The 27,988-nt window shown below is 43.2% G+C and overlaps 1 protein-coding gene across 1 annotated transcript in view; it reads left to right on the forward strand.

The window, feature by feature from the left end:
- LOC116514602 (protein transport protein Sec16B) overlaps nucleotides 1–27,988 on the forward strand; it is an 86,053-nt gene that overhangs the window by 8,224 nt on the left and 49,841 nt on the right. Inside the window, exons 4-14 of the mRNA XM_032226214.1 lie at nucleotides 1,416–1,536; nucleotides 6,454–6,604; nucleotides 7,337–7,484; nucleotides 11,553–11,710; nucleotides 14,865–14,926; nucleotides 16,315–16,450; nucleotides 17,859–18,089; nucleotides 19,502–19,599; nucleotides 19,698–19,779; nucleotides 25,070–25,187; nucleotides 26,148–26,259. Of these exons, the coding sequence (XP_032082105.1) occupies nucleotides 1,416–1,536; nucleotides 6,454–6,604; nucleotides 7,337–7,484; nucleotides 11,553–11,710; nucleotides 14,865–14,926; nucleotides 16,315–16,450; nucleotides 17,859–18,089; nucleotides 19,502–19,599; nucleotides 19,698–19,779; nucleotides 25,070–25,187; nucleotides 26,148–26,259 (1,417 nt within the window). The remainder of the gene's footprint in view (nucleotides 1–1,415; nucleotides 1,537–6,453; nucleotides 6,605–7,336; nucleotides 7,485–11,552; nucleotides 11,711–14,864; nucleotides 14,927–16,314; nucleotides 16,451–17,858; nucleotides 18,090–19,501; nucleotides 19,600–19,697; nucleotides 19,780–25,069; nucleotides 25,188–26,147; nucleotides 26,260–27,988) is intronic.

Here is a 27,988-nt window from a genome sequence, read left to right on the forward strand (position 1 = left end):
GTTAGAACTGGCAGGAACCCAAAACACACACACACACACACACACACACACACACACACACACACACCATTTCTAATGCATGCCCTTTAAAAAATTAGGTGTGCTATAGCTGGGTTGTAAATATCTGGACCACCTGTAGGTGAAAGTAGTGGGATTCTATAAAGAAGCGTCCCCAAATCTTTTGGGCACCAGGGACTAGTTCCATGGAGAGAGGTTTTTCCTGGAGGGGGCATGGTTTCACGTACTACTTGCATCTCATGGATGGTGCTTCACTTGCAGTTTCTTGCATGCTGCAGCCCAGTGCCAATCTACAAACCAGGGGTTGGGGACTCCTGCTGTAAACCTTCCATCATATGGCTTTTAAGATTTTTGCAGCATGAATATGATAGTTCTAAAAAGTGAAAGCTACCAGTCCCTGCAATTTTCTTGGCATGATTTGCAGAAGTGGTTTGCCACTGAATCCTTCCTAGGCAGAGGTGGGTTCCTACCAGTTCGCACCTATTCGGTAGAACCGGTTCGTCAAATTTACCGAACCGGTTAGAAGAGGTTCCACCAGTGGACCCGGAAAGCAGGCCGCACCTACAGAAGAGGTGCAAAAATTTTTTGAAACCCACCACTGGTCCTTGGATATGATTATTCTACACTATCATGCTCCTATTTATAAAACTCAGGGCCTCTGTGAAAGGTAAGGATGACTACTGCGTTTGTGGTGCAATCAGAACATTGCGTGTGTTGAAGTTGTTTTAACGCAAACCAAAGATGCCTTTTAAAAAACAAGTTTACATCATATTCTTATGCATGCCAGTGCTGTGTGTGAGGTAATCTAAGGTGGTTCTGACAAGTGTCATCGGCATCTTCATATCCGGTCACATGGGCGGCAAGCCACTCCCATCTGGTCACATGGGTGGCAAGCCACTCCCATAAAGGAGGCCGCACCCACAGAGTAGGTTCGAACAATTTTTGAAACCCACCACTGTTCCTAGGGCAGATAATGAGTGACTGGCCCAAGGTCACCCATAAGGCAGGCATAGAACTCATGGTATCTTGGTGTTTAGTTTGATGCCTTAACCACTGCATCAAATTATATTATAGTTTGGTTTAAATAAGAAAACATTCCCACAAGAGCAAGTAGGATTCCTATAATCCTAGCCAGCATTTGGGAAAATTACTGTAACTCAACCATTTCATTTCTCTTAATTGTTTCTCAGCTTCATGCTGTTTACCTGCAATCCTCCCCCACCCCACAACCAAGGTAAATAATCATTATTATCTAATCTGTTCCACTAGTGCAAGAGCATAGATCAATTGGGTAGTCTAAGGAGAATGGCATTCCATGGCTTTATGCCTAATTCTGACTAGCCTTTCATTCTTAATGCATGCAAGAAGACCCAATTGTTTATATTTACTTTATACAGATCCAAGATGGGGAGATAACTGGAGTGAAAGTGCAAATTCCTGGAACCAGAATTACTATACAGATCGCCAGCTTAGGAGTGGTAACGACTCTTTGGGGCATTATGATGTTGCACTCAATCAGTAAGTAAAACTCTTGAGCGACAATGTTTAAGATTGTCCATATCCAGTTATTCTTAGTATTGTTGGGTCAATGGATGGTGTTGTGGCCCAGCAGGAGCCGTTGGAGCTGCCACCAGACTCCGACAGCGAGGGGCTCTATGAGTCAGCTTTGGAGGATATGGAGGACCCTGGACAGGGTTCTGACTCTGAGCAGGGCGCAGAGAGGCTGGTTGGCCACCAGGAGGTGCCTGAGCTTTGGACCAGTGGAGAGGAGACAAGGGAGTGTGATCCGGAGGTCAGCAGTGGGGAGGAGCCAAGGGAGTTGTTCCTAGATGCCCGGCACCGGAGAGCTAATAGGTGGCTAGGCTATAGCTGGGTTGTAAATATCTGGACCACCTGTAGGTGAAAGTAGTGGGATTCTATAAACAAGCGGCCACAAATCTTTTGGGCACCAGGGACTAGTTCCATGGAGAGAGGTTTTACTGGAGGGGGCATGGTTTCATATAAATTCCAATATTCTAGATGTGATGTGATGTGATAATATAATGTAATGTAATGTAATGTAATGTAATGTAATGCAATGCAATGCAATGCAATGCAATGCAATGCAATGCAATGCAATGCAATGCAATGCAATGCAATGCAATGCAATGCAATGCAATGCAATGCAATATAATATAATATAATATAATATAATATAATATAATAATATGAATAACTCAAATATTCTGCTAATTGAGTGTCTGGAAAATATTAGTTTTTTTTTAATATTGTTCAGAAGCTATCCCCAGGAAGATGCTGAATTTAGTAGGTAAGAATATTTCAAAATATATCTCTCGGTTAAAAGAGGCTATTGAGAGACAGATGAAAACATTCTTAGGTGTATTAGGAAGGATTAGTGTTATTAAAAATGAATTTAGCATCAAATATATATTTTCAGAGCAATGCTTCTTTTAGTCCAGCTTAAATATCTTAAATAGTTTTTCTTTTAACTTATTTAAAAAGTTAATGATTATTGTAAATTTTTATGGATGGAGCAAATATATAGTTTGTCATTGGCTTACTTATTAACCTAAGTCATGTATTAGAATGCAACTTTTTTTAGATACTTGTGATCATGGGCTGAAATTGTAAGATTCAGAATTACAGTTTACTCTTCTGGCCCAGAGATGTTGGTTCTTATCATAGTAGGAATTAGATTCTTTTCTAGCACTAAAGGTAACAGGCATAGGTAATTTACTATATATATATAATTTACTTTTGTCCTTTTCCCCCTCTCTTTATACCGTAGTGTTTTTATATGTAGTAGACTAAATTTAGTTTTGGTAATACAACAATAATATAGTTATAGTGGTATATTGATGTTTAGCTTTTATATCATTTCATAATTACGGCTTTTAAAGAAATGTTTTATATACAGTACATACGTATATCAATATGAGAGTCTGTGCCATGTTGTGAGTTAAAGTGCTGGGCAGGGAGAAGAGAGATCCAGGTTCTAGTTCTCCCTTAGGCAGAGAAACCAGCTGGTGACTTTGGGTAACAGAAAATTATTATTTCTCCCCCTATTCTCCTTCATTATATTTCTTTTCACTGTTCAGCACTTAAAGTTGTGTCACGCTGACCAAATGCACAAAAGAGAAATTTTATGCATTTTTTTCACCCTAGCTATAAGATAAAGCCAAACTGCTACATATAACAGAATCGTGACACGTCAAAACCGCGGTCCAAAAAGCGCGCTCGACGAAAGCGCGCATTTGACGTCATCACAGCGCGACGAAAAAAATTAAAAATTGAAATAAAAATAAAATTAAAGCAAGCCGATTCACATAAAGGTAAGGGTTAGGTTTAGGGTTAGGGTTAGGGTTAGGGTTAGGTTTAGAGCGTTAGGGTTACGTTTAGCGTTAGGTTAAGGGTTAGCGTTAGGTTTAGCGTTAGGTTAACGGTTAGGTTTAGGGTTAGATTTAGGGTTAGGTTAAGGGTTAGGTTTAGGGTTAGGTTTAGGGTTAGGTTTGGGGGGGGTTAGGGTAAGGTTAGGTTTTGCTTTATTTTTACATTTATCGATCACAGCGCGATGTTTTCGTCGCGCTGTGATGACGTCATGTACGCGCTTTCGTCAAGCGCGCTTTTGTCTACCGCGGTTTTGTGGTGGAACCAACAGAATAACAGAGTTGGAAGGAGCCTTGGAGGTTTTCTAGTCCAAGCCTCTGCTCAAGCAGGAAACATTTCAGACAAATGGTTGTCCAATCTCTTCTTAAAAATCTCCAATGGATGGAGCACACACAACTTCTGGAGGAAAGTTGTCCCACTGATTAATTGTTCTAACAGGACATTTCTCCTTCGCTTGGTTCTCTTCTTGATTAGTTTCCATCCATTACTTCTTGTCCTGCCTTCCTGCTGTGTAAAATAGGATCTATCTATCAGAATAACTTCTATTCTATCGGAAGAACTACTCTATAGATGACGCACTTTCCCGTGTGCTTCATCTTAGCTTGGTGCACCTGGAGGAGAAGAATACTTATGTGTGAATACTGTTTAGTGATTTTAGTTCGGCGTTCCACAGCATTTTGGGAGCATTTGAAATATTTCTATTAGAACTATTAGATTCTGTTACAGCTTTGTTTCTGTTCTGACTCCCCTCATTCCACACCAAAGCGCACTCCGAGCCAGAGATAAATTATGGCATTTAATTAACAGACAGACAAGTCCTTCGCAGCAACCCGGCACAGACAAGCAGCAATAAACACAGATAAGGCTTGGCAGCAATCCAGCCTGTCAAGCTTACAGTAATGTCCTCCGACATTCAATCCTGCGTTGACTTCTGCAAAGAGGGGCGTGTGCACAAGTAGCTTTTTATAGTCTGGAGAGGAGCCTAATGACCACCAGTTGAGTGCAATCACCTCCTGTAATTGCGTAATTGTTCCTGACGCCTATTAACTCTTCGATGGTGTGCATCCAGGAACAACTCACTACTGGCTTCCAGCTCCCTCTCCCTTGTCTCCTCCCCACTGGTCCAAGGCTCAGGTGCCTCCTGGTGGCCAACCAGCGCCCTGCTCAGAGTCGGAACCCTGTCCAGGGTCCTCCACATCCTCCAGAGCTGACTCATAGGGCCCCTCGCTGTCGGAGTCTGGTGGCAGCTCCAACGGCTCCTGCTGGGCCACAACACTTTCCTATGCCATCTGTCTGGTAAACTCGCAAGATTCATTTTTTTTGCCATGTTCATGTATACATCCAAACTAGACTGTGTTGTTTCTCTGTGTCATATAATGTATGTGGTTATATGCTTGCTTATTTATTTATTTACTTATTTATTTGTTTATCAAGTTTATGTAATGTATATTGGAGGTGGTGTATGCAACAGAATTTCATTTTAATATATGCCAATTAGTGTACATTTAAAGTGACAATAAGCTCTGAGTTCTGGTTCCACCACAAATCCGCGAAGCCCTTATCCGTGGAGACATAAGTGCGAAGACTAATTCGCGCCGTTCGAAGCGCTAAGGAAAAACGCGACCCTACCGCGATGACATAAGCACTCCCAAGCACTCAGTACCCTAACCCTAACCCTAACCCTAAACCTAACCCTAAACCTAACCCTAAACCTAACCCTAAAACAAACCCCTAAACCTAATCCTAACCCTTACCTTAATTGAAATCGGCTTTTTGCCGCGGCGCCGTTTTAAAGCACCCTTCTGTTGCCGCACTGTTGTCGCGGCGGTGATGACGCGCGGGATGACGTCGCGGCTTTAGCGATGCGATTTTATCACCGCTATTTTGACGAGCGCGGTTTTGTCGTGCCACGCTGAGTTCTAAGATTGACTCTTCTTCTTTGTGGCAGCCCATTAGATATTGAAATATGACTATCATGACATCTCTAATCCTTATTTTCATTAAACTAGACATATCCAGTTCTTGCAACTGTTCTTCATATATTTTAGTCTTCAGTCCCCTAATCATCTTTGTTGCTCTTCTCTGCACTCTTTCTAGAATCTCAACATCTTTTTTATATTGGGCAATGAAAACTGGATGCAATATTCCAAGTGTGGTCTTACCAAGGCATTATAAATTGGTACCAACACTTCATGTGATCTTGCAGAAAACTGCAATTCTTTGCGCATCTAGTATTCGGCAGACTTTTCCAATACAGAATTGTAAGTTTGTGGGAGGGGGTCCACCGACAAAAGGGAGAATGACAAAACCGCGCCCGACTAAACCGCGGTGACAAAACCGCGTGTTCTAAAGCGCTCTGACGAATGAGCGCTGAATCGCGCCGACAACAGTGCGGCGACAGATGCGCGCTGTAAAACTAAACCTAACCCTAAACCTAACCCTAAATGTAACACTAACCCTAACCCTAAATGTAACGCTAAACCTAACCCTAAATGTAACGCTAACGCTAATGCTAACGCTAACCCTTAACCTAACCCTAAACCTAATCCTAAACCTAACCCTAAACCTAATCCTAACCCTTAACCTAACCCTTAACCTAACCCTTACCTTAAGTTAAATCGGCTTTCTGTCGACGCGCTGTTGTAAAGTGCCCTTCTGTCTCCGCGCTGTTGTTGCCGCGCTGTTGTTGGCGCGTTGATGACATCGCAGTTTTAGCGACACGGTTTTGTCGGCGGAGTTTTGTCGTGCGCACTTTTGTCGGGTCACGGTGGGAGGGGACGTTATCAACAGAGAGAGCTTTTTCTCACCTGGCAGCTAACTTGGTGATAGGTGAAAAAGATTTAAGGGAAACATTTGCTTAGAGAGTTTGCTGTGTACACATGATGAGGAAATTGTCAAAATTCTGAACTATTAGAATCTTGTAGAGAACAGTACATATTCATTTTATGTACTTATCATGGTATAACGAGACATATATACATTTGCTGTAAGGTTGAGTCCAGTAGATTTTAAACTCAGCCTTTTTCTTTTTCCTTTGATTTCCTCTAGATCTAAGAACCAGAATTCCTATGAAGACAGCTATGCTTCAAAGAAAGATGCTTCCTATGATATCAGCTACCATTCTCCTTTGTTGCAAGAACACACTTGGGATAATTTCCAAGAGAACTCTTTGAAGAATGCCGCTGTTCCAGCCCATGAGGTATTTAATCTCACCCTTGCTGACAGTTTAGCCAGTGGGAGGAAAGAGGTCCAGACTTTGTGATTTCCTATTTTTTTTCCCAATAATAAAATTCCTTGGGGAAAGGAAGGAAGGAAGGAGAGAAGAAAGAGAAGAAAGGGGGGTAGGAAGGAGGGAGGGAAGCAAGGAGGGAAGGAAGGAGGGAAGGAAGGAGAGGAGAGAAGGAAGGAGGGAAGGAAGGAGGGAAGGAAGGAGAGAAGGAGAGAAGAAAGGAGGGAAGGAAGGAGGGAATGTAGGAGAGAAGGAAGGGGGGAAGGAAGGGGGAAAGGAAGGAGAGAAGGAGAGAAGAAAGGAGGGAAGGAAGGAAGGAGGGAAGGAAGGAGAGAAGGAGAGAAGGAGGGAAGGGGGAAGGAGGGAGGGAAGGAAGGAGGGAAGGAAGGAGAGTAGGAGAGAAGAAACGAGGGAAGGAAAGAGGGAGGGAGGCAAGAAGAAGTAGGACCGTTGTAAGATAAGATGGATCTATGGGATGGTAAGAAAGCAATCTTCAAGTATATTGTCAACTGTAGGGAAAAATTGTTATAAATACATATTATTAATAACAGTTATGAGATCATATAATTGTGAATGTATATATGAGATTGACAAATAAAAAAAAATTCCTTGGGGAAGAAGTTATAGATTATTTTGCATTGTTTTAATAAAGGCTACCATTTACTCCCATATATTTTCTATGTCCCCCCCCCCCCTGCATAGCTTTCATTGCCTGAAGGGCCAATCCCACTCCAACAGTACAAGGAATCTGGTCTTAGTTCCAGCAGTTATGAGCTTAGTCAATATATGGAAAATTCTTCCAACTACTATGAAGCAGCTCCCTCCAAGGATTGGAGCCCTGCTCAGCCAGGTGAGCTATTCAACAAGGATAAGATGCAGGGTGAAGGTAATAAGGCTAAATACTTGTCAAAGGCTGGATAGAACTATGGTGAAACTCAGGGTTAGAGAGCAAAAAAAAAAAAATCTATTTAGTTCAGAAGGCCCATCTGAAGATTCCCCCAAATTTGAATGCTGGCACTGGATTGGGCTAAAAAGCTGGGGGAATTTCATAGCAGCTTGATCTGTAAGGAGGGAGAGATGTTCTGTGTATAAAGAAGGTCTGAATAGATCTGTCTATGATAATTTTAATCTGAATAACATGGCTATGATTTCTTGTTGTGATATTAGTGCTAATTTGGCTCAATTTCCTTTGAAGGATATGTTATGCTAAGATTGGAGAGAAAGAGCCTGTTTTATGGTCTACCCAAAGGGGAGTTAGATTGGATGGTCTTAAGGACTTAGGTCAGTGGTGGGTTTCAAAAATTGTTCGAACCTACTCTGTGGGTGTGGCCTCCTTTGTGGGAGTGGCTTGCCGCCCATGTGACCGGATGGGAGTGGCTTGCCGCCCATGTGACCGGATATGAAGATTCTGACGACACTTGTCAGAACCACCTTAAATTACCTCACACACAGAACTGGCATGCATAAGAATATGATGTCAACTTGTTTTTTAAAAGGCATCTTTGGTTTGCGTTAAAACAACTTCAACACACGCAATGTTCTGATTGCACCACAAACGCAGTAGTCATCCTTACCTTTCACAGAGGCACTGAGTTTTATAAATATGAGCATGATAGTGTAGAATAATCATATCCAAGGACCAGTGGTGGAGCCTCTTCTGTAGGTGTGGCCTGCTTTCCGGGTCCACTGGTGGAACCTCTTCTAACTGGTTCGGTAGATTTGACGAACCGGTTCTACTGAATAGGTGCAAACTGGTAGGAACCCACCTCTGACTTAGGTTTTTATCTTTTGACTTGTGATGTTTGGTCCAGATTTACATACTAGTTCTGGATGAACTCTACTTTCTATCCCCCCACCCCTTTCTAGGTTGTTCCTAAAGCTTAAAAAAAAAAATAGTCCAGCTTTTATTGCTTTTATTCCTACCCTACAAAAATATCTTTAAAAAAAACTAGCATTACTTTTATTATGTTCATTATTTTTTTTGTATAAAAGTTTTTTATTTTTAGACAAAGACAAACAAAACATAAAACCATCATCAATTACATATACATATAGCATGTCGCTTGGTTACAAGCATTTATGCATCACCGCTTTCAATTATATATATAAAATCACAGATTGTCCATCAAGTATACATAGGTACATTATTATCATTATAGATCATATGTTCAGCTTACAATTGTTATTCCTTCATTTTAAACAGATATTCTAGAGATTAGATTCATGTATATACCGACATTCCATTGCATCATTATAGCAATAGCAATAGCAGTTAGACTTATATACCGCTTCATAGGGCTTTCAGCCCTCTCTAAGCGGTTTACAGAGTCAGCATATTGTCCCCAACAACAATCTGGGTCCTCATTTTACCCACCTCGGAAGGATGGAAGGCTGAGCCAACCCTGAGCCGGTGAGATTTGAACCGCCAAACTGCCAAACTAGCAGTCAGCTGAAGTAGCCTGCAGTGCTGCATTTAACCACTGCGCCACCTCGGCTCTTATTATTAGTCTATTTGGTAATAATATGTCTTTCTAGTATCACATTCTATTGTTCTTGCAATATGAAAAATTTCTCCAACATTTTGTAGTTGAGCATCACCACTTTCAGCTGTATATAAAGTCACTGATTATCCATCAAATATACATAGATACGTTGTTATCATTGTACATCATATGTTCAACTACAATTGTTATTCCTTCATTTTAAACAAAATATTCTAAATATTTGATTCATATATATATATATATATATATATATATATATATATATATATATATTCTATTGCATCATTTAAATCTATTTAATAATAATATGTCTTTATGGTATCACCTTTCTCATTCTATTATTACAATATGAAAATCTTCTCCAAAATTTTTCATTTCCATATTTTTTTATCTAACCACTGATAGAACAAATCCCACACCTTATAAAATTGTTCATCTTCTTGTTCTCTAATTTCAAAGATCAATTTACTCATTTCAGCACGTTCCATTATTTTTCGAATAACTTCCTCCTGCTTTGGCATTTTCTCGTTTTTCCAATTTTTTTGCAAATACAATCCTAGCTGCCGTTAAAACATTTACAATCAAATATTTCAGATCTTTATTATATGTTTCTGGTATGATTCCCAATTAAAAATGTCTCTGGTTTAAAGTCTATGTGTTTTTGTATCATTTGCTCCAACCATGTGTGGATTTTTAGTCCAGTATCTTTTAGCTTCTATGCAAGTCGACCACATATGGTAATATGAACCGGGTGTCTGATGACATTTCCAACACTTTTCTGACTTGTTCTTGAACATTCTTGCTATTCTCTTTGGGGTAAGTGCCACCTGTAAAACATCTTATACAAATATTCCTTGTATGCTGTTGACATTGTCATTTTATAATTTTGAGACCACAATTTCTGCCATTTCTCTAGTTCAATCCCATGTCCAAAATTCCCCCCAAGCTATCATAGTTTCTTTAACTTGTTCTTCCTTTAACTTAACCTCTAGTAAACGTTCATATATTTTTTAATTACTTTTTCATCACTACCTGTCAAAATTTTATCTAATTCATTCATTTTATCATAGAAACATTCCATTTTATGATGATGAGTATATACATATGGAACTACAGCCGTAGCTGTAATATAGTTTTGAGCAGTTCAAAGGCTCTAATTAACACCTACCAGATCACTATGATCTCTGCATGCCAAGGGGTGAAAGGATGCCTTCCTTTGTTTCCCTAGAAGGTGGGCACTGCCGTGACCCGTCAAAACCGCGGTCCACAAAAGCGCGCTCGACGAAAGCGCATACATGACGTCATCACAGCGCGACGAAAAAAATTAAAAATTGAAATAAAAATAAAATTAAAGCAAGCCGATTCACATAAAGGTAAGGGTTAGGTTTAGGGTTAGGGTTAGGGATAGGTTAAGGGTTAGGGTTAGGTTTACAGCGTTAGTGTTAGGTTTAGCGTTAGGTTAAGGGTTAGTGTTAGGTTTAGCGTTAGGTTAAGGGTTAGGTTTAGGGTTAGGTTTAGGGTTAGGTGAAGGGTTAGGTTTAGGGTTAGGTTTAGGGTTAGGTTTGGGGGGGTTAGGGTAAGGTTTTCACTTTAATTTTACATTTACCGATCACAGCTCGATGTTTTCGTCGCGCTGTGATGACGTCACGTACGCGCTTTCGGCGAGCGCGCTTTTGTCTACCGCGGTTTTGTGGTGGAACCGGGCACTGCATTTGAGGAAGGTTGCATAAAAACCTGAATCGTATTATCACTCTCCTTTTCAGTTTTGAGAGGAAGCATTTTTGAACTAAATGAACTAATGCACATAATTCCACTAAGAACTGTTCTATTGTACTTAATTTTAAGGACATGTCAGAAGGAAAGGATGTGCTCTCATATTACAAAAACTGGATATCTGGTAAATAATGACCAATTGGTTAAATTTGAATGCTGCCAAATCTCTACTATAAACTCATGGCACCTTGCAAATGTCACATTTAAAATGGCCATAGCAACAATCTAAAAATCAGTACATTTTTTGATACACTATACACAGTAAGACTTGCATAGTAGCAATATTGTACAATCAGTTAATCAATTGTCATTAATCCATAATCACATATAAATCAATGCCGCAGATCAAAGAATCTGGAGTAGAATCCAACTTGGTAACTATCAGTTTATTTTCCATTGTGTTTGATTTCTGAATAGATACACATGGTTTGGGGATATTTGTGTTTGCAGTTTATCATTTAGGGGTGTCAAAATGGCAGCCCGCGGGCTGGATGCGTCATGCACAGGCCACACACAGCCTGGCTCCACAAAGGGAAAAACATAGCGAAATGTCACATGATGGTAATGTGACTGTGCAAATTTGACACCCGTGATCTAGGCCATCTGTCCACCAGTAAAAGGACTTTCTTTTTGTCTTCTAGCTGAAGACTTCCAAGCTATGTCTAGCCATGTGACCTCCCCCAAATTTACCCTCCCTCACGTACCTCTGTGTTTTGGAGCTGGGGGGCAGCTGGTCCGAGGATGTCCAAATGATCCGGCAGATGGACAACCTGTTCTTATTGAGATACATAGCCTTGAGGTAAACATCTAGTTGCCCCTTAGTAACAAGGTATGATATTGCATATCTTCTTACATGGAACCAGAACTGTGGCACTATTTGATTGCTCTTTGTTTCTTATTCCTTGGTTTTACTTTCTTCTCTGATTTACCTATCTAATTTATATTTGTTCCCAGTAAACGATATCTTTTTTTCCTATAAGCACCTCCCATCATTCCTCTTATAGATAATTGTTGTGACTCAGCAGAAGTTTGCTGTGAGTTGAGTCGGGATGCAGGATTAACAATGCAGCTGGGGCTCGTTAGTGTCATTTTCTGGAGATAAAAGGATGGATGGTGCCACGCCCTGGTTGCAGAAGTCAACGTTCGTTGTTCGTTCATGGTTCATTGTTCATCGGTCGTGGTTTGTTTGTGAGAGACACTTGGATAAGTGATTTGCTTTCTGTAACCCTGATTCAAAGAGACACTTGGAGAAGTGATTTGCTTTGTAAGAGATCTTTGTTCTTGCCAGAGACTTCATTTATGTTTATTTTGGGCTCGCAGCCAGTCTGAGCCGAGGACTGATAAAGTTATTTCCTTTTAAGTCTGTCTGCCTGTCGTCTTTGAACGAGCGGAGAAGGGGGGTCAGAACAGATAATGTCGTTGTTATAATGCATTCTCTAGACACCCTCAATTTCTAACTGTTTGGCAAAAGCATCCAACAGATTTTTCAGCGTTCAGCTTACATATTAAATACTCTGAAATAAAGGAGAGTGCAGAGGTTATGCAGGCAGATAAAGTCTGTATTGCAAACTGCATTTTGTAACCCACTTGATTTTGGAGATCCAGAGGGACTGCACTTTGAGTTAGGAAGAGCATGATTCTAAATTCTCCCTCCTCAAAGATAAACCCCGAGGTCTCAACTGTGGCTTTTCGGCTCAGTTTAGATTTAACATCAGGCAAGCTCTGATACCCTTTTTAGATAAAAGAGATTGACATAAGAAATACAAAGTTCTTTGAACGTTTATTTAGAAAACAATAAAGTCAGATTTCAGTGTACCATGGAAAGGGAACTAGAACATAGGTAGTCCTCAACTGGCATCGGACCTGGGTACCTGAGAGACCGCCTCCTGCCAATTACCTCCCATAGACCGATCAGATCTCACAGACTAGGTCTCCTCCGGATCCCATCTGCCAGCCAATGTCGGCTGGCGACTCCCCGGGGGAGAGCCTTCTCTGTTGCAGCTCCAGCTCTCTGGAATGAGCTCCCCGTGGAGATCCGGACCCTTACTACTCTCTCGGCCTTCCGCAAAGCCACTAAGATCTGGTTGCTCTGGCAGGCCGGGGGGCTGTTGAAATAGCCAGCCCCACGGTAACTATGAATGTTGTGTATTTTAAATTGTTGTTTGTCTATTTTTCTATTTATCCCCTTCCCTTGTTATTGTAAGCCACCCGGAGTCCTTCAGGAGTGGGCGGCATACAAGACCAATAAAATACAAATACAAATACAAATACAAACTTACAACCACAACTGAGCCCGTTTTGCTAAGCAAAATAGTTGTTAAATGAATTTTGCTGTATTTTACAACCTTTCTTGTCACGGTTGTTAAGTGAATTACCACAGGTGTCAAAGTTAGCAACATGATTGTTAAGCGAATCTGCTTCCCCATTGATTTTGCTTGTCAGAAGGTTGCAAAAGTTAATCATATGCCCTGGGGCACTGCAACCATCATAATATGAACCAATTGCCAAGCCAAGCATCCAAATTCTGATCATATAGCAATAGCAGTAGACTTATATACCGCTTCATAGGGCTTTCAGCCCTCTCTAAGCGGTTTACAGAGAGTCAGCATATTGCCCCCAACAATCTGGGTCCTCATTTTACCCACCTCGGAAGGATGGAAGGCTGAGTCAACCCTGAGCCGGTGAGATTTGAACCGCTGAACTGCTGATCTAGCAGTAGCCTGCAGTGCTGCATTTAACCACTGCGCCACCTTGGCTCTTGGGGATGCTGCAATGGTGTGAAAAAGTCACTTTTTGCAGTGCTGTAATTTTGAACAGTCAATAAATGAACTATTGTATGTCGAGGACCACCTGTAGATAGATATGCAAAAGGCATATACTTTCTGCTGACTTAAACCACTATGCTGTAGCATGCTGGCCTAACTATTTGGCTTAATGAGTGTAGGCAATTGTTCTGACCCCCTCCTCCATCCAGTAATGAATGCCGAGACAAGCTTAACTGGAATGTACTTTATTAGCAAGAAACCAAAACCTGGGTGGCTGAAAGCCAAGCATAACAAACAGATAAGGACCTTGGCAGCAACTCAGACAAGCCTTGGCAACAATCCAGCCTGCCAAGCTAGTTACAAAAGTTCTCCAACTTTTAGTCAATGTGTTGACTTCTGCAAGAGGGGCGTGTGCACAAGCAGTCTTTTTATAGTCTGGAGAGGAGCCTAATGACCACCAGCTGAGTGCAATCACCTCCTGTACTTGCGCAACTGTTCCTGACGCCTAGTAGCTCTTCGATGCCGTGCATCCAGGAACAACTCACTATTGGCTTCCGGCTCACTCTCCCTTGTCTCCTCCCCACTGGTCCAAGGCTTAGATGCCTCCTGGTGGCCAACCAGCCTCTCTGCGCCCTGTTCGGAGTCAGAACCCTGTCCAGGGTCCTCCACATCCTCCAGAGCCAACTCATAGGGCCCCTCGCTGTCGGAGTCTGGTGGCAGCTCCAAAGGCTCCTGCTGGGCCACAACAGGCAATTATTGTTAGAAACCTACTTGTGAACATAATGCTAAACTACCAAATAGTTTCTTTGTTTTGGCTTAATGTGAGTTATAATTCCATTTTTTTATGAGTGAACCAGGCTGTTATACCAAGAGCCGAGGTGGCACAGTGGTTAAATGCAGCACTGCAGGCTACTTCAGCTGACTGCAGTTCTGCAGTTCGGCTGTTCAAATCTCACTGGCTCAAGGTTGACTCAGCCTTCCATCCTTCCGAGGTGGGTGAAATAAGGACCCAGACTGTGGGGGCGATATGCTGACTCTGTAAACCGCTTAGAGAGGGCTGAAAGCCCTATGAAGCGGTATATAAGTCTACTGCTATTGCTATTGCTATTGCTATCGCTATAATTTATTGACAATTTTGCCATACTAAAATCAGCAAGCCACGCCTTTGAACCTGCTTCTGTTTTACAGATTATTCTACATGACACGGCTGAGCAGGAAACAATGAGAATCTTTCCAGGACCTCTAATCAGGTACAAGGCTTGTGGGAAGAATAGGTTCGCTCTTGCCCTTTCAAACAGCAGCCACATAAGCCAGCAAAGTTTGGACTAAGGGTAACAAAATGGAAGTAGACGAAACTAATTCCTGGGGAAACTTTGGAAGTTCACCTGTGTCAGGTCCTTAATAATACAGGTAGTCCTTGACTTACAACGACAATTGAGCCCAAAAATTTCCACTCTAAAGCAAGGCAGTTGTTAAGTGAGTTTCATCCCATTTTATGACTTTTCTTGTCACAGTTGTTAAGTGAATCACTGCAGTGGCTAAATTCGTAACATTGTTATTAAGTGAATCTGGCTCTTCCATTAACTTTGCTTGTCAGAAGATTACATGAGGTATTTACATATTTCTTCATTATTTGCCGGAGAATGTGATTACTTAAACCACCTATTTCTGTAACTAGATCTACAGGATGAGCTGTACTTTTAAGCTTTCCAGATGCTGGATAGATTGCTGGCTTGCCAGAAGGTTCCCGTTATGGGAGCTGGCAGAGCAGTCTTTCTAAAGTCTACAATTACTGGCTAATGGTCCAGAATGGCTGGCTGACATTTCATCAAAGGGGAACGGTGACAGGAAATGGTCTCCTAATAGCCAGGAATCGCTCTTCAGCTTTGGGAGTGAAATACTCATCAAAGAGGACGACAGATCTGGAGGAGGAGGAGGCACAAAAATGGCTTGTGGCAGTTTGATGTAGGAATGTGCAGAGAATGAGGCAGAAGAATCAGGAGGAAAGTGTGTGTGTGTGTGTTTGGGGGTGTGTGTGTTAACAGAAACATGGGTGTTCTCTAGGGAAGGTGACATAAATGATTATCTAGGACAGTGTTTCTCAACCAGGGGTGGGTTTCTCGCCCCGTTCCAACCGGTTTGGTTGGAACGGGGCCGGCGGCGTCCTCGTGCACACACGCAGTGCACGCATGCGTACTAGCATCTGTGCGATGCTCCAGCTGCTCCTGGAGGATTGCGCAGGTGCTGTATGCATCCTGCGCATGCGTGGAAGCGCAGAACTCGTCAAAACTGGGTAAGAAACGCGGGCGGGTGGACCCTTCGGCGTTCCCAGAAGTTACTTACTTCCGGGTTCGCCGACCAACCGGTTCGCGGGGACCGCCGCGAACCGCCTGAAACCCACCCCTGTTCTCAACCTTGGCAACTTGAAGATGTCCGGACTTCAACTCGAATGCTGGCTGGGGAATTCTGGGAGTTGAAATCCGGACATCTTCAAGTTGCCAAGGTTGAGAAACACTGATCTAGGACATGCTTTTCTGTGAACTGCTTATACGAAATGGCACAAATATTACACCGATGCATTAAATCCTGCTGAGATTTAATTATATTAATGTTGTGGCCTTCCTTTCTTCTCTTTCAGGGAAGATCTGCACAAGATGGATGTAATGACATTCTGTCAGCGCAAAGCCGCCACTGGCTGTGACCTGACAACTAAACAGGGCCGAGATTCTGCCTTGCTTTGGAAGCTCCTCCTCCTCCTTTGCCGACAAAATGGAGTAGGTATAACAGAGGGCAGTCTTGGGTGCCTATGGCAAATGATGAATTCAGTCCAGACAGGATGAGTCTCTATTCTTCTGGGTTGGGGGGTAGGTAGGTTGTCCCCCCTAACAGAATATACTCTGCAGATCTGCAGTATTTTAATTGCTTCCTTGGGGTGTCTGATGATTACACAATTTTCAACCTGTCATAGTTACTGGTCTAATAGTGGGATTCAGCCGGTTCGCACCTATTCGGGAGAACCGGTTGGAAACTTTCTAAGTAGTTCAGAGAAGCGATTGTTGGAAGAAATCTCCTTTTGTTTTTTTTCCCACTTTACAGGGCTAATCCTGTAAGGAAGGCAGGAAGGAAACATTCTGGTGTTGTTTCTAGCCTAATCTTTATTGACCTGCTTACAGAAACTGCCTCTCCGGTTAACCCTTATTACATTGTAACAGCTAAGGCGAAGCGCCCATAAACCTGAGCGACCTTGAGTTGGCCACGCCCACCCCAGTCACATGACCACCGAGCCCCACCTACACAGATGGTCATTAGGCCAGAGAACCGGTTGTTAAATTATTTGAATCCCACCACTGTACTGGTCATAGCATTGAAGACAGAGAACATTTGATCTCTTTCTCTCCCACGTTTACCCCAATATTGCCAGTGCTGTGTTATTGACTTTGGAAAGACTGTGGTTGGTGTTGTGCCTGAATATCCTTTGGTAAACGTATTGAAAGCATGTGGGCTGTCCCTCTGGTGAAACTTCCCTCCATCAATGATGGGTTCCTCCACTCTTTCCAAAATCATTTGAGGTAGCTTTTGGAAGACATTAAGACGATGTTAATCCTCAAATTCTAGCAGTAAAGTAAATGAGTTAATCCCTCTGGAATGAGCTGCCCCCGGAGCTTCGTATAATCCCCAACCTACGGTCCTTCCGACGTGCCCTTAAAAGTTGGCTTTTCCAGCAAGCCAGCCTGGCCTGAACAAAACAAATCAAATTATTGATTACTGTTAATTTTAATTTGAATTCTTTTTTAAAAAAATGTGTCATTGTCAATTTTAATTGGGTTTGGGATATCCTATTTAATTTCTTTTTAACTTTTGTATTATGTGTTTCTTTTAATATTGTACGCCGCCCCGAGTCCTTGGGAGAAGGGCGGCATATAAATCGAATAAACCTAAACCTAAACCTGAAGCACAGATTTGATGATTGAGAAATCAGTTCTTGAATCTGGTTTTCATGAATTTGGGCGTCTTATTTCCTAGCAAAGTAAAATGTTAAAATTAAAAACAAATTAAAGTATGAGGCACTCTGGGAATGCCCATGGTTCTGTTCTGCCACTACTGCCCCTTTCCTTGATATTTCTGATATTTCTGATCTACCAATCCATCTAATGTTTGCTGTTTCCTCCCTCCCATTCGCAGTCCATGGTGGGATCAGATACAGCTGAGCTGCTGATGCAAGATCGCAACTATCGGGAAAAGTACAAAATACAAGAGCCATGGGCGAACCCGATTAACCTGACGGGAGAAGAATGGCCAATGCCTGGCTGTGGAACCGTGGACCTTCTCACAGGGGAGATGGTCCCAACGGCTGGCACACCAGAGCAAAAAATAGAGAAGTTCACCAAACTCCTTTTCTATGGCAGAAAGAAAGTAAGAGCGAAGTCTCCATGTTTGCTTTCTGAGGGGATTATGTGCACAGAGCCTCCTATCGTTATAACCTCAAATGTTTACTCATGTGCCTGTGAACCCACAGTTTCATTTCGCATGAGAAATGCGGGGAGAATGCAAATCAGACGCACTATATTTCCACAGAGAAATATATTGCTTTTATTGAGAAGTACAGCGCTATTAGACTGTCTTTTAATTAAACTCTTATTTTAAAGGGCTGTACTCCACTGGTTTTATTATCTTGCTTTATGGAACTTTGTTTTATTATTATTTACTTTTGTCAAATTATTTTCGTGGGACGTTGTTTTTATTGTTTTTGTATAGCTCCTGGGGCTCCTTCATGAGGAAAAAAAAACAGTAAAAGACTACATTGCAATAGGAATAGTTAAGGAAATGATTATATTGGTTCAGAAGTGACAGTTTGATGTCTTTTGCGTGTTTAAGGTTACAGCTTACACAATCTCTTGCCACTGGCTATGCTTGCTAGTTGATTTGAAACATCTAGAATTTCCAACCCCCCAAAGGGTAGCACGGAGCCTGCTCTGCGTGCCAAGGACCCACAGGGCCACTTTTTCAGATCTTAAAGCATCTCAAGTTGCTGATCTTGTTCTGCTTAATGCCTGGCTAATACCTGTTTTTTCCTGTGGAATATAATATTAGGGTAATAACATTTCTCTACGTTTTCTCAATTCTCCTATCCATTATACTTAAACAGAGCACTACCCTGTCCATTGGATACCAGTGGTGGGTTTCAAAAATTGTTGGAACCTACTCTGTGGGTGTGGCCTCCTTTGTGGGAGTGGCTTGCCACCCATGTGATCGGGTGGGAGTGGCTTGCCGCCCACGTGACCGGATATGAAGATGCCGACGACACTTGTCAGAACCACCTTAAATTATCTCACACACAGCACTGGCATGCATAAGAATATGATGTAGAGTTGTTTTTTAAAAGGCATCTTTGGTTTGCGTTAAAACAACTTCAACACACGCAATGTTCTGATTGCACCACAAACGCAGTAGTCATCCTTACCTTTCACAGAGGCACTGAGTTTTATAAATATGAGCATGATAGTGTAGAATAATCATATCCAAGGACCAGGGGTGGGTTTCAAAAAATTTTGGAACCTCTTCTGTAGGTGTGGCCTGCTTTCCGGGTCCACTGGTGGAACCTCTTCTAACCGGTTCGTTAGATTTGACGAACCGGTTCTACCGAATAGGTGCGAACTGGTAGGAACCCACCTCTGATGGATACATTGGAGACCACTGATGTTTAGGCTAGCTCTCATCTGCCATGAACCTTGACTGTTAGTCACATTGGAAAATAATAGTATGGGATAGAGTAGGGTGCAGTTGGTGGATGTCAAGAGTTTTGATCATGGTTTGCTTGCTCATAGGAAGCCCTGGACTGGGCTATGAGAAACCAGCTGTGGGGCCACGCACTCTTTCTATCAAGCAAGATGAACCCAAGGATTTACAGCTGGGTCCTGACTGGGTATGTAGAATGCTTTGCTTCTTCTTCAACGTGAGCTGATATTTTAAATGCCCACATTTGCCATGTCTGACAACATGATTTATTCTCCCCTGTTGCAGGTTCACAAGCACGCTGGCCTCCAATGATTCTCTGCAGACCCTTTTCCAGCTCATGTCTGGGAGGATACCCCAGGCATCTTTGGTATTGGTTTCCGCCTCCACCCCTCTGCTTTCATGGGTCCTGTGTATCTGGCCTAGGCAGGAGGGACCTGAGGCGAGGAGAACGTCAAGTGAAGATGGACAATGAAGGGCAGCTTAGATGGAGGGGCCAAGCCTAAGGCACCAGTTTGATAGGACCAGGTGGAAACCTCTAGGTCCCCGGACTCATGGGCTCTTTGTGCAGAGAGAGCAGGGCAGAAATTGAGAGACCGCCTGCTGCCAATTACCTCCCATAGACCCGTTAGATCACACAGGGTCGGCCTCCTCCGGGTTCTGTCCACCAGCCAATGCCATCTGGCTACCACCCGGGGGAGGGCCTTCTCTGTAGCAGCTCCGGCCCTTTGGAATGAACTCCCTGCGGAGATTCGGACCCTCACCCCTCTCCAGGCCTTCCGGAAAGCCGTCAAAACCTGGCTGTGCCGGCAGGCCTGGGGTTGATGAGTTCCCCTCCCCTCTCGACTTGTATGGCTGTATGACTCTTGTGTATTTTAATTACATGTATTGTGTTTGTATCCCCTTTCCCCTTTTGAGTTGTTCGCCGCCCTGAGTCCCTCCTGGAGAAGGGCGGCATACAAATAAACTAAATCTTAATCTTAATCTTAAATGCTACAGAGCATCTATTAGGGAGCATAAAGTAGAGAAGTACCACAGTCTAGACTAGGGCTGTCGAACTGTTTGGATATTCGGATGTTTATTATACTTGTATGCCGCCCTATTCCCGAGGGACTCAGGGCAGCTAACAAACAAGTGGGGAAGGGGGAAATACAAAAAACAAACAAAAGAGAAACAAGATACACAAAACAGATTAAAAACAACACAACAGTCACAGCAATTCAAGTGGGGCTGGGAACTCATCAGCCCCAGGCCTGCCGGAATAGCCCGGTCTTGACGGCTTTGCGGAAAGCTAGAAGGGTGGTGAGGGTCCGAATCTCCACGGGGAGATCATTCCAGAGGGCCAGAGCAGCCACAGAGAAGGCCCTCCCCCGAGGGGTCGACAGTTGACGTTGGCTAGCGGATGGTATTCGGAGGAGGCCTAATCTGTGGGATCTAATTGGTCGTAGGGAGGTAATTGGAACTCCCGGCCCACGGGCCAGATGTCATGTGATGCTACTGTAACGATGTGAGTTTGATCTAGAGTCTAGACAAATCCCAAACTAGATTTTGATAAAAGCAAAGCTTTTTTTAAAAAAAACTAAGAATGGGCACTTAAGGGGATTGCTGGAATCACTTACTGTTTCTGCCTTTCTCCTTCCTGCCACCTCTGTGCATGGGAACATCTGAAGATGCCATAATTGGTGTAGGCATGGCATATGTGCAATCCCAGGAAATGTCTCCAAGTCTCAGCAGGGAAGATTGCTCAACTTTTTCTAGCTGTCAATATTGACAATAACTTGTTGACACCAGCAACAGTTATGGATTGCTAGGATACCCAGACTTACTGCAGTTATTGGATCGGTAGAATCCAGGGCTAAACCAACCTTCTCTATTCTGACCTTTTAGGACTTGACCAATTTTGTTGACAATGCTTGAGAAAGCGTAAGTTACAGCACAGAAAGGCAGTGGGTTAAAAAGGGTCCGCTATATCCTATTCATTTATTTGGTGGCTAAATAAGTTAAGCTTCTTTTTTCTTCCAAATATACTTTTTTATTTTCCATTTTCATAACATACAATCACATGTATACTATTACATAGCCAGTATCCTATTGTATTAAGTAGTAATTACATCAGTTCCTCTTATCATCAACACCCAGAAAGATAAAGACCCATTATTAGCTCTTCTGCTCTCCATACACCTCTTTCTTCTACCTCTCTCCTACCTCCTTTCTTCCCTCCATCATCCTTTCCTACTCTACTTCCCCTTCCTTTCTCCTTCTCCTCTCTCTTCATTCCACTCCTCCTTATCCTCCTCATCTTCCCCCCTTACCCTCTCTTCTATCTCTCTCTTCCCATCTTTCTTCTCTCTTCTGTTTCCCACTCTTCCTCTCATTGGTGTATTTCCGCTTCTGAGCAAACTCCAATCTATGTTGATGGTATTTATGCTTCCATATCAATATACTTAACATATCCTAGTTTTAAAGAAAAAAATAAGAACCCGTTCCTATTTTGGGGGGCATTGTTGACAAGAGGAACTGATGTAATTATTATTTAATACTATATGATAGGGGCTATGTATAGTATACATGTGAATGTGTGTTATGAAAATAAAATAAAATATTTCAAACAGAAAAAAATAAAGAGAAAATAAAATAAGTTAAGCTTCTTAACTGATGGACATGTAAGTCGTACCTGAAAAGTGCTGAGGAAATATGAGGTGGCGTAGTGGTTAGAGTGCAGCACTGCAGGCTACTTCAGCTGACTGCAGTTCTGCAGTTCGCCTGTTCAAATCTCACCAGCTCAAGGTTGACTCAGCCTTCCATCCTTCCGAGGTGGGTAAAATGAGGACCTGGATTGTTGGGGGCAATATGCTGACTCTGTAAACCGCTTAGAGAGGGCTGAAAGCCCTATGAAGCGGTATATAAGTCTAACTGCTATTGCTATTGCTATGTCTTAAATTTATTGCCTATGTTCTGGGAATGATTAAGAATAATCTTGGTCTTAAACAGGACTGTCAAACTCCTGGCTTGCGGGCTGGATGCATCATATGCTGGCCACACACCCACCCAGTTTAGCGAAGAGGAAAAAAGCCCCAATGCATCACACGATTCTGCTGTGACAGTGATTTTGACACCTCTGGTCTAAACCAAATGTGATTATAGTTAATCAATAGTGTCAAGGCTGAAATTGGAATCAGCTGATTCATACTTAGGCTGAGATTTAGGATCTGGCAATCTGGCCTTCAACTGAACAAGGAAGTGTGGAATGTGTTAAAGTGTGAAATTATGCTGTTTTAGGTACCACTTTCTGCCTGCCAGTTTTAGGGCCATAAGCTACACTTGTCACTTCTCTTCTGAAAGGAATGGTCTCATAATTGACCTAATGAGGGTGTGGACCAGTGGTGGGTTTCAAAAATTGTTTGAACCTACTCTGTGGGTGTGGCCTCCTTTGTGGGAGGGGCTTGCCGCCCATGTGACTGGATGGGAGTGGCTTGCCGCACATGTGACCGGATATGAAGATGCCGACGACACTTGTCAGAACCACCTTAAATTACCTCACGCACAGCACTGGCATGCATAAGAATATGATGCAAACTTGTTTTTTAAAAGGCATCTTTGGTTTGCGTTAAAACAACTTCAACACACGCAATGTTCTGATTGCACCACAAACGCAGTAGTCATCCTTGCCTTTCACAGAGGCCCTGAGTTTTATAAATATGAGCATGATAGTGTAGAATAATCATATCCAAGGACCAGTGGTGGGTTTCAAAAAATTTTGGAAGCTCTTCTGTAGGTGTGGCCTGCTTTCCGGGTCCACTGGTGGAACCTCTTCTAACCGGTTCGGTAGATTTGATGAACCGGTTCTACTGAATAGGTGCGGACTGGTAGGAACCCACCTCTGGTGTGGACATTGGCTCAGATATAGCTAGCCTGTATTCCAGTGTCCTTGGTAGGAATAGTTGTTTCAGGTTGCATTCTAAGGGCATATTCTACCGTCTGTCTTTGCTGGATGACTAGGGCAAATTAAAGTATAGTTTGATGAAGGAATGAGTTTACTGGGGTGGAGAAACACTCTGAGAATTATCATAGAGTAACTGTTCTGCTATTACCCCCTTTCTTGCTGTGTATTGTTTTTCTTCTTCTTATGAGCATTCAAATCATCTATATATGTGGTTCCTTGGTTCCAGGTTCTCTAGCAATCTAAATATTTCCTGCTGAGAAAGAAACCATGAAGTCAAAAGGTTTAACCACTGATCCATGGGAGGCAATAATGGGCCCAGAAACTTTGGTATACTTCAGAAGGCAAAATGTGCTGAAAGTTTACCGCAGGCCAGCCCTCCCCAGTTTAATGAGTCAGTGAGGTGACTGATTCGTTAGTGTTGGAGGCAGAATAAAGAAAGCAGATTCAAGTACCCCCTCAACTCTGAAGCTTGTTGGGTTATTTCGAAGTGTTTCTCTCCCTCCCTCCCTCCCCCCTCTCCCTCCCTCCCTCTCTCCCTTTCTCTCTCTCTACTTCTCTCCCTCCCTCCCTCTCTCCCTCCCTCTCTCCCTTTCTCCCCCTCTCTCTCCCTCTCTCTCTCTCCCCCCTCTCCCTTTCCCTCTCTCTCCCCCTCTCTCCCTCCCTCTCCCTCCCTCTCTCCTTTTCTCTCCCCCTCTCCCTCTCTCTCCCTCTCTCTCCCCCTTTCCCTTTCTCTCTCCCTTTCTCCCTCCCTCTCTCCCTTTCTCCCTCTTTCTCTCCCTCTCTCTCCCCCTCTCCCTTTCTCTCTCTCTCCCTCTCCCCCTCCCTCTCTCTCTCCTTTGCCCCCTCTCTCTCCCTCTCTCCCTCTATCCCTCTCTTTCTCCCCCTCTCCCTTTCTCTCTTTCTACCTCTCTCCCTCCCTCCCTCTCTCTCCTTCTCTCCCTCTCTCTCCCCCTCTCTCCCTTTCTCCCTTTCTCTCTCCCTTTCTGCCTCCCTATATCCCTCTATCCCTTTCTCCCTGTTTCTCTCCCTCTCTCCCCCTCTCCCTTTCTCTCTCCCTCTCCCTCTCTCCCTCCCTCTCTCTCTCCCTCTCTCCCTTCCCCCCTCTCCCTTTCCCTCCCTCTCTCTCCCACTCTCCCTCTCTCTCCCTCTCTCTCCCCCTCTCTCCCTTTCTCTCTCCCTTTCTGCCTCCCTCTATCCCTCTATCCCTTTCTCCCTGTTTCTCTCCCTCTCTCCCTTTCCCCCCTCTCTCCCTCTCCCTCCCTCTCTCTCCCTCTCTCCCTTTCTCTCTCCCTCTCTCCCTTTCTCCCTCCTTCTCTCCCTTTCTCCCTCTCTCCCCCTCTCCCTCCCCCTCTCTCCCTCTCTCCCTCTCTCTCTCCCTCCCCCTCTCTCTCTCTCTCCCCCTCTCTCTCCCTCTCTTCCTTTCTACCCCCCTCTCTCTCCCTTCCTCTCTCTCTCTCTCCCTCCCTCCCTAGTTGTAATGTCAGCACTGGCAAAGATTATATATTTTCTTTGTGCTTCAAGTCAGAAATCCTCGGTGCTTTGTTTAATGTTCTTTTGCTAAATGTGTGAACCAAAATGGTACAATTGATTTGTTTCCCAAATATTTGGAGCATTTCCCCTGGATCTTACGCCATACAGAGGAAACAACTTTGAGCAAATAGTGACGTTTTATCTCTTTTTGCACCCTGTATTTCCCCCCCCCTTTTTTTGACTGTAGTCCTGTGGAGATGAGAAGTGGGGGGACTGGAGACCACACCTGGCTGTCATGCTGTCTAATCAAGTAGGAGACCGGGACCTGAATTCCAGAGCTATCATCGCTATGGGAGACACCTTGGGTGAGGAAATTCATACAGACATGGGGTGAGGTTGTGGTGGAATGATTTCCAGTTCTAATGCCAGAGGAGTTGAATCTGCATTCCGTAGTACTTCAGCTGCATACAAATGGAGGAATCACTTAAAGAGGAAAGGCTATGTGGGGAGAATCACAGAGATGTCATCCCTCTGCCGAACCTTTGATCCTCACTTGATCTTCTCATATAATTCCTCCTCTCTTATCTCCTTTCTCCACATCTGCCTGAAAAAAGAATAACAATATCAGAAATGATCAATGAGGTTGGCAACCACAAAAGAACTAGAACTTTTGTTATTTTTAACTATACAGGATTGGCAAACTGTTACAATGTCCATGTCTTTAAAAGAGGGGTAATGTGGGTGCATTTCAATGCTACAAAAAGGTTTGTATTTGTATTTGTATTTGTATTTTATTATTTGTATGCCGCCCTTCTCCGGGAGGACTCAGGGCGGCGAACAATTCAAGGGGGAAAAAAAGGGGGAACATAAAAGACAAAATACAAATAATAAAAGTAGACAACAGTCGCACAACCATACATGTCGAGAGGGGAGGGAACTCATCACCCCCAGGCCTGCCAGCAAAGCCAGGTTTTGACGGCTTTTCGGAAGGCCTGGAGAGAGGTGAGGGTCCGAATCCCTGCGGGGAGTTCATTCCAGAGGGCTGGAGCTGCCACAGAGAAGGCCCTCCCCCGGGTCGTAGCCAGATGGCATTGGCTGGTAGATGGCACCCGGAGGAGGCCAACCCTGTGAGATCTAATGGGTCTGTGGGAGGTAATTGGCAGCAGGCGGTCTCTCATTTCAATGCTACAAAAAGGTTTGCAGTTTCTCCCAACGAGTTTTCTCTTTTCTCACAAGGCTTCCTTTTTCTTAAAACAACCATCATGCATTTTGTATTCTCTTACGTTTTTTCCAATAGATTAATGCGTGCCTTTTTATTTATTCAGCTGGGAAAGGGTTAATAGAAGCTGCTCACTTCTGCTATCTGATGGCAAATGTCCCTTTCGGCCACTACCCAGTTCAAACAGATTATATGGTGTTGCTGGGAAGTAATCAGAGGTGAGTGAACAAGAAATAGAAGTTCCCACAATTTTTTAAAAAAACCATTTAATTTTATACTTTTCTTTCCCAAACTGGGGCTTATCCCTTTCAAAATTCCCATGAGCCACCTTAGCACTGATTCCAAGTTGAAGCTGACCTGAAGCACACCTAACAATATTGGATGGTGCTTGAAGACAAGATAGCATTTTTTGCTGAGGTGGTATGTGATGGTATATGAGGATGGGAAGATAAATAGTTCATGTAGTGGGAATTAGAACTGAGTTTAGGATTATGTTATGTCTTCAGCAAAGAAAGCGAGCCATGGAAAGGGAATAAAACAATATCATTTGCTAATAGATGCATATTAGGTCACAGCAGTGGTGGGTTTCAAAATTTTTTAGAACCTCTTCTGTAGGTGTGGCCTGCTTTGTGGGAGTGGCTTGCTGGCCATGTGACCGTGTGGGAGTGGCTTGCCGACCATGTGACTGTGTGGGAGTGGCTTGCCGGTCATGTGACTGGGTAGGTGTGGCCAACTTGTAAAATGTGGTGAAACTCACTTAACAATGCTCTTGCTTAGCAACCAAAATGTTGGCTCAGAAACTCTGGCATTTGAAGCACGCAAGTCTTAAAGCTGTCAAGTTACAAGACCTTTGCACCCCTAACCCTTTAGGAAACCCCCCTCCCCAGGGGTGTTCAAACTTTGCAGCTTTAAGATTTGTGGACTTCAACTCCCAGAATTCCTCCTCTCGCTCTTCATCTTGATGATGTGTGGACGGGCGGGGGGAGGGAGCTGGAACCGGTTGTAAATGGCACTGTAGATTTGTGGAACCTCTTCTATAGAAGAGATTAGAACTGGCAGGAACCCACCCCTGGGTCACAGGCTGGTTGAACATTTGGTAACACATTGCACAATTTTTATACTGGACCAACTTCTTCTCCAGATACTATAGTTATAATTGTTTGTGGTGGAGCACATCAGTTATCATTATAGATACATCTATATCTTTATTATATACCATTGTATTCTATATTTCTACTTGGGGACAATGGCTTGAGGCTGGCTCATATTTAAGTGGGAGTCTTAAATATGAGCCTTAAATAACAGAGTCCCAGGCTGCATTAACAGAGGGATAAAATCAAGATGCCGTGAAGAAAGGCGGGAAGGAAGGAGGGAATGTAGGAGAAAAGGAAGGGGGAAGGTAGGAGGAAAGGAAGGGGGAAAGGAAGGAGAGGAGGAGAGAAGAAAGGAGGGAAGGAAGGAGGGAAGGAAGCAGGGAAGGAGGAGGGAAGGAGAGAAGGAGAGAAGAAAGGGGGGAGGGAAGGAGGGAAGGGGGAAGGAGGGAGGAAAGGAAGGAGGGAAGGAAGGAGAGTAGGAGAGAAGAAAGGAGGGAAGGAAAGAGAGAAGGAAGGAAGAAGAAGTAGGAATGTTGTAAGATAAGATGGAGTTATGGGACAGTAAGAAAGCAATTTCAAGTATATTGTCAACTGTAGGGGGAAAATTGTTATAAATACATATTATTAATAACAGTTATGAGATCACATAATTGTGAATGTGTATATGAAATTAATAAAATTTTCAAAAAAATATATATCAAGATGCCGTGAAGTGTTAGTACCATTTTATAATGCCCCCACTTTTCATGCCACATAAATACCGTACTTGGAATATTGCATCCAATTTTGGTTGCCACAATATAAAAATGTTGAGATTCTAGAAAGTGTGCAAAGAAGAGCAACAAAAATGATT

The sequence above is a fragment of the Thamnophis elegans genome, chromosome 11 (assembly GCF_009769535.1).
Source record: "Thamnophis elegans isolate rThaEle1 chromosome 11, rThaEle1.pri, whole genome shotgun sequence".
Lineage (NCBI taxonomy): Eukaryota > Metazoa > Chordata > Lepidosauria > Squamata > Colubridae > Thamnophis > Thamnophis elegans.